This window comes from Camelus bactrianus, chromosome 23 (genome assembly GCF_048773025.1).
Source record: "Camelus bactrianus isolate YW-2024 breed Bactrian camel chromosome 23, ASM4877302v1, whole genome shotgun sequence".
Lineage (NCBI taxonomy): Eukaryota > Metazoa > Chordata > Mammalia > Artiodactyla > Camelidae > Camelus > Camelus bactrianus.
The window spans coordinates 3,401,383-3,408,503 of record NC_133561.1 but is presented as its reverse complement, the minus strand read 5'-3'; the positions used below and the strand labels follow the sequence as shown (position 1 = coordinate 3,408,503).

The window sequence follows — 7,121 nt, the reverse complement described above, 5'->3', positions numbered from 1 at the left end:
AAGCCGCAAAGGAAGGCTCGGCTCCCAGCCTCATTCCTGGCAAAGACCACCTGTAAATACTCAGCCTTTCTGGGTATGTCCAAGCTGGTGGTAAACAAACCTGGGGTATTCTGATCACTTTCTGGAATCTTAATAGTTGTGGCGATTATGCTGAAAGATACCAAGTCCAGTTTGACAAGAGAAAAGATGTCCACGTGTCATCTCAGAAGACCAATGGAATACTTGGAATGTAGGTCCCGTGAGTGGGAATGGCACGTTCTTCCCCGTCCCCGCTTCCTGTGGGAGCCTCCCCAGCTGCACTTTATCTCTAAGGCAGGGCCGGGTCCGCGCGCCCTTCGCCGACCGCCCCGTAGGGCTGGCCGGGCCTGAGCCCGGGGGTCGGGGTCCGGAGAGTCGAGGTCCGGATGCAGAGGCGGGGGCTCGAGTCCAGGTCCAGAGGGCGGGGATGGGATCGGGGGTCCAGGACCGGAGGGCGGGGGCGGGGCGGGGTCAGGGAAGGCGGGGTCCAGAGGCGCCGGCTTTGGTCCGGGTCAAGGGTCCAGGATAGGAGGTCGGGGTCAGGGATCGGAGGGCGGGATTAGGGGGTCAGGGCTCAGATCCAGTGAGCCCGGGCTGGGGTCGGGATCCAGGACCCGAGGGCGGGGTCTGGGTCGGGCCGTGGAGTCGAGGTCCGGGGTCGGGTCTCGGAGTCCGGGTCCAGAGGGCCGGGACGGGGTGGGGATCAAGGGCCCGGCGGCGAGGTTCAGGGGCGGGCTCCAGGGTCCGGGGCTGGGGCCTGGGACCAGGACCTGGCGGGCGCAGTCGGCACCGCCCCGCGACCCCGGCGCCGCGCCCCGCCTCCCACAGGCGGCGGCCATGGCGGTCAGGCGGGTCCCGGCGTCAGCGGGCGCCGCGCTCCGGAGGCAGCCGCCCGCCGCCCCGCCAGCAGAACCTCCCCGGGTCGGAGCAAAGTTCCGACAGCACCTCAGCTTCACCCTCTGCTCCTCTTCCGAGGGGGACCGAGGCGGCTCCGGGCCCGACTCGCAGGGAGGCCCGAAGCCGACGGCGGGGATTCTGGCGAGCGAAGAGTTAACAGCGGCGGAGCGGCGGATCGCGGAGCTTCACGAGGCCGCCTGCGCGGTGAGGCCCCGCCCCTTCCTCCCTGGCCGCCCCGCCCCTCCCAGGCCTCCCCCCCCGGACGGCTGCCGGGGGAGCCGTGCGCCTGCGCGGTGAGGCCCCTCCTCCCTGCCCCGCCCCAGCGGCCCCGCCCCTCTAGGCAGTGCCGCCCCTCCAAGAAGCCCCGCCCCTCCTGGAAGCCCCGCCTAGACAGCACCCCCTGGGTCAGGGACCCTTCGCGTACCGGCGGGGAAAGAGGTTGCTGGAGGCCCGAGCTGGACTGTCCTGGCCGAAGGCCTCTGACAGCGCGCACGCTTCCCGCTCAGAACTTTTCGCCTGAAAACTGGCCACGGTTTCCTATTCCGCGCAAAGAGTTAACTTGTATCCGTCCTGAGTATGAATTCGACTCGTATGAATGCGACTGTTTCTGGGCGGGGGTGTGTGTGTGTGGCACTGGGGGAGGAGGCAGAGGAGCCGAGAAGTCACAGGAAAAATATGTCGTGTGTTTATCTGCAGGATCAGTTAAACACTGCCTACAGTGATTTCAATAATGAAAAAAGTTCTTATTTTTAATTTATTTTAATTTTGCTACCATCCTTTTGTCCTTTCCACGCTCACGGAGCACAGTTACAAAGGACACTGTAATCAGGCCTTTCCATTCTTCCCAGAGAATTCTTGAACTATGTTTTCTTATGTTTTGAGGATTTGACAATTGCTTGTTAGCACTAGTATCAAAACTTGCCATCTTCCTTCACGCTTTCTAACACCTCAGACTAATAAGTTTAAAGGTAGCGTGTTTATATTTTTATCCTTTTGAGAGAGCAAGTGAGTTCTATAATATAGACACAAAAGAGATATGAAAGTAGCCTGTTGAATACACTGCGTGTGGCCAGTACTTGTTAGGGCTAGTATTCTATGGTCCAACTTGAGCCAAAGGAGCAGAGAAGAAAACCTTGGAGGTTACCTAAAGTTGACTTTTTTTTTTTTTTTTTTTTTTTAACTGACAGTAATCCCTGAGATCCACTGTTGGGCTCATTCAAGTGTTGAATATTCCGCACAAAGACTCTAGAAAATGACTGACAGCTTTTGATTGTTCTTGTTTATACTTTTTTATTTCTTTAATTTTTATACTCTTAAAAATAACATGTATAATTTGTTTCCATTCTTCACGATATAAATGTGGTAAATAGAGCAGGAAGTTTTATTCCCTGGAGCACACACCAGTGGCCTGGAAAGAGGTTCAATCAGCCTGGGAAAGGAAAGAAACTTTTTCTCACTCGGGGAATCCACACTTACTTGATCAGTGTCAGTATTGCAGGTTAAATGACCATCCAGGAGACCGTAAGTAAACCCAATAACAAGGTTGTTTTTATTTGTCCACAAATCAGGGCCCCCTCCCAGTGGTCCTTCCTCCACATTTCCAGGCAGCTCTCTTACCTGTCTCCCTGGGCTGACGTGCATCCCTGAACGTCTGTTCTGCAGTCAAACTGTTGGCATTCTTGCCACATCTTTGCTGCCATTACCTAAGACTCATTTACTGAGGATGAATTAAGTTTGTGTGGGCCACCAGTGAGCTCAAAGTTTCTCCATCAACATGGAAAGCAGGAGAGAGGCCCAGGCTCAGAAGCAATTGGTTAGACTCCCGGGTTCCAGGTAATTGCTCTCCGAAGACCCCCAGCCTGACACGTGGAAAGAAGCTGGCTAACAGAGTTCCTAGTATTCTTTTGTTTTTCTTCCAAGTCTTCCAAGGCGGGCTTGGTAAATAAAGAAGTGAGGTCTTGACAATCAGTCATTCTAAAGTAGTGTTTAGTGCTCCTGGTTTCAAGTAATCTGCCTCTGTGGTCACAAAGGCCCCTTAGACTGGCCTTGGGGCTTGATTGCTGCGTGTCTGCTGCCCTGGGCTCGCTCTGCTGGAGGGTCTCAGAGGAGACCTAGACTTGAACTCCAGTTGTCCTTTTGCTCCACGCTTTATTCACGAAGCGTAGTTGATTAAAACCCGAACTAGGGCAAAATATCCAGACATTAAGGAAGACACCCTGAAGATGTAGTTTGTCACATGCAAAAATATATGTTAGAAGACATATGAGTGTCACATGTGCTTTAATGAAGAGGCTGTATGCAGGAATCGTGCAGAGTGACTGCGTGGTAGAAGGGTTATATGAAAAGCCCAGGAGAAAGTTTCTCTTCAGAATCTCAAGGCTAAACTAAATAACATCACCCACGTGGCCCAGATCCACAGAAGAGCCTGCGTTATTTACTTTATCTTGCGACACCTTTTAAAAACCATGTCTGAGTGTAGGTAGAGCCTGCTTCTTTGGCATCTGAAGTGTTGCAGGGAAAGTTGCTTTTGATCAAACTTGTGAAAGCAGTGAGTGTTAACATGTTAAAACAATACTTTTATTTTGCTTAAAGACGGCACTAACAACACTCCAAAAAAAAAAGAAAATAGTGTTAAAATGTGCAGTGGAGTAACACATCATGAAGGTAAGGAAAAGTGTTCCATAAAACCGAGGGTAATACTCTTTTGTGAGGACGGTTGGTTTTGATTAGCACCTTTTCTGTAAGTTTAAATCATTATCCACATATTTTAAGTAGTGAAATTGCAACTGCAACTTCTGAGTGAAAGTTCATTTTCAGCCTCTTAAGCTCTTCAAGTCATCTAAATCACCTGTTATTAAACTTGTCCCCTAGAAACTGAATGAAAAATACCGGAGCCACGGCTGTATAGTTATTGGATATAGAGGCTTTCTTGTTTTTCCATCAACTTCTCATTTTTCTCGAACTGTATATTTTCTCCTTCTGTCACATAAAGTTGGGTTGTGTCTAGTGTTGGAATGCATTCCGTCTTTAATTGCAAGTGCCACTAAAATTTCTGGGGAAGAAGTTTAATATTGTTTAAAGAAAATGTGGCGGCGTTTTATGAGTAGAGGTTCTGGTGACGAGATATGATGAGTACTGAGATGAATGAATGGTTTGATTTCCTGACTCTGCAGGCCGGCCAGCTGAACTATGAGGACCCGGCTACCGGCTACCTGGTGCTCACACAGCTGGCGCACTTGCAGAGAGGCGAATGCTGCGGCTCCGCCTGCAGACACGTGGGTACCAATTCTGCAGGACTATGGCCGTTTTAGGTGCTTCTGTGACTTCGTAAATACTTAGTAGTTGAAAAACCAATCAAATATTTACCAGGCTAAATAGACCAGGAGTGCACTTTTCACAAGCTACTCTAGCTCAGGACATTGAAGTCCTTAGGATCAACACAGGACTTTTTTAAGTTAATGAAATTTAGTAACATTTCACTGTGAGCATCAGTTGCTTGAAAGGCTGTGATGGGAAATTTATGGCAGGTCTTTATTACAAGGCAACTTTTCACAAGGTTGCAAATAAGTTGTGTTCACTGGGCAAGTACAAAGAGGGCAGGAAAAGAAATTCAGAATATTGCAAACTATTCCAGGAAGCATTTATTTTTCATTTTTTAGCTGAATAAATAGAAACTTGCCCAACATTGAGAAGTGGGTTTTCTTTAAATGATAATGATTTCCTTCCTTCCTTCCTTCCTCTTCTCCTCTTTCTCCTCCTTCTTTATTATTATCGTTATTGTTGTTGTTATTATTCCTCCTCCTCCCCCTCCCCTTCCGCTTCTCCTTTTCTTCCCCCCCCCAGCCCCACCCCATTTCATCTTTCTGTGGTTGTTTCTACTCTGCCTTTAAAATAACCATGAAACTCGCTGCGTTAAACTCAAGTGCCATACATTTCCCACAATGTACATTTCAGTGACCATCTACCTCTGAGCTCGCTGATTAAGATGAACTAACTATGTGATCCTTCCCTATTTTGAGCAAAAATTAAATGGGAACGGGTTCTTCACTGTAACTTTTTAAAAGCATACTAGTAAGTTAAATTGTGATATAGTTAAGATTAGAAACAGATAACCTCTGATTGTAGACCACTTTGTATGTTTTGGGGCAAGAAGGTATTATTTCCTTAAACTTACCCACTTTATAATCAAGGAGTAGACACTAAATGCTGGTAATTAACAGTAACCAGTATTGAAAAATTAAGCCTTCACTTTTGTGCCTGTGACATTGGCTGTTTCTAATCAAATGTGTAAGAGCTTCACCTGAATTGAGGACTGGAGGATTTTTGAAGGGTGAGTTTTTGACAGTAGAATTCTTAACGTTGGAAGGATGCATCTAGGAGGTGATTCTTGGACCCTAATTAGGATCATTTGCCAGAGGGTGCCATCATTCTCCTCTTAGCCTGCAGGAGATGGATCAAATATTCTATACAGCATTATTAGCAGTCTCTTTTTTTTTTTCACCGTGAGAAGTGTACTTTTTCAAGATGGTTGTGAAATAATTCAACAATAATGTATTTTATTTCTTTTGCAGTGTCCATATGGTCAAATCAACGTTAAAGACCCATCTAAAAAGAAGCAATTCAATTCATATTTTTATGTTTGACAACAGTCTCATCTCTGTTCTCCATCTAATTGAGCCTTATTAAAAAAATAAATAAAAGCCTAATCCAGGATTGCTTTCTGTGCTGTTAGCACTTGATAACTAGCATAATCAGAAGTCCATATACGAAAAGAACATCAATAAAATGAAAAAGCTAGCAAATGTTTGTGTGTTTCTGAAGCGGCACATTGATAGTTATTTTCCTTTCTTTTTGCTTCATTATCAGACATATGTTGAAGACAGAAAATAATGACTGTTCCACTAAATAAATGGTAGCAGTCGGGTCACATTAGTAGCTCTTCATTTTTTTTTTTATAGCCTCAGTTCTCCTACTGTTTTCTCCTCAGTGCTAACAACCCAAGGGAGGTTGCTGGCAAATAGAACAGTTTGAATACGTTCTTCATTTTATTTATATCTGGAGCTATAAGAAGGTGGATATAAGGCTATACCACGCAGCATGTGAGGACCCAAGAAGTGCCAGTCTGCGTCCAGCAATGCTCTCATCTTCCATCTGTTCTCCTAATAAAAACTTTAAATCATTCTGACTTGAGGGTCAGGCCACTTAAGATGCCTCGATTAAACCATTCTCTTTTCTCTCCCCCACATTTTACTCCTCCAGCTCTGATGTCACATTGCAGGCAAATCTGTCTTGGTACATCTTATTAGCTTTACCCCCATTGCATTCACTGCTGCGAGGCCCCTAGATTTCAGTCTTCAACCCGGTTTCTGGGACTCATGTCGACACCTCCTCCTCTGCTCCCTCTGAGGACGGCAACACCCAGGACGCCTTTTCTGTGCTGGTCAGTGAAATGGAAGGCTGGCTTTACCCAGAGCGAACCCTCAGCTTTCTCTCCTGACAGAATCTGAATGGTTCTCCAACTTCTCAGGGGTCTGCCTTAGCCTCTGCTTGTGGTCCCCAGTAAAGGTTTTGTTTAAAGATTTCTAACAATCGGAAGAGACATGAAGGGTCTGGTGCCCGCTCCCTTGTTCAATTCAAAACAGAAGCCCTTCTAAACTGTAGAAGTGAAAAGGGGCCCAGTAAGTGATACGCCCTGTGACTTCCGTTGTTCATTTTATATCAAAAAATTAAATTGTTTCCCAAAATTGTCAGCCGTTTTGGTACCCCAGTCTTTCTGATGCTCTAACTGGGTACCCTAAAGCAACACCCTCCCTGGACTCTGTGAAGTGTCAGCAGCCTCCATGGATGTGAAGAGCCGTCCCCGTGGTCTGGTGTCACCCTCTCCAGCAACAGAGAAAAGAAGGAGAAAAGGATTAGGGGCCTGGCATTGTGACAGAGGAGGCAGTCAGTGTTTCCAGAAAGGCTTATGGACTCCCAGAAGCCAATTTCCTTTCCACTCTTAGGTCAAGGAGCAGCTGGCTAGCTCCATCCTTCCCAATAGATTTGAAGATTACCCAAGCCTTTTTCTGGGTAGGGGCTGGCCGGCTGGCTGGGACTTGCTCCAGCAGTCCCAGGAGGAAAAAGAGAAGGAAATGTAGTCTTAAAGGCCATCCTTCTGGAGAAACAAGAGAAAAAGGAAAGGAAGATCACCCCCTTGTAAGACAGTG

General features: G+C 47.3%; 1 protein-coding gene across 1 annotated transcript; it reads left to right on the top strand.

The window, feature by feature from the left end:
- The first annotated feature begins 580 nt into the window (after positions 1-580).
- Positions 581-5,717, top strand: C23H1orf53 (chromosome 23 C1orf53 homolog). Its single transcript, XM_074351582.1, has 3 exons — positions 581-1,119; positions 4,089-4,190; positions 5,487-5,717. The coding sequence occupies exons 1-3, from the start codon at positions 856-858 to the stop codon at positions 5,556-5,558; spliced, it is 438 nt and encodes a 145-aa protein (XP_074207683.1). The 5' UTR covers positions 581-855; the 3' UTR covers positions 5,559-5,717.
- The last annotated feature ends 1,404 nt before the right edge of the window (positions 5,718-7,121 follow it).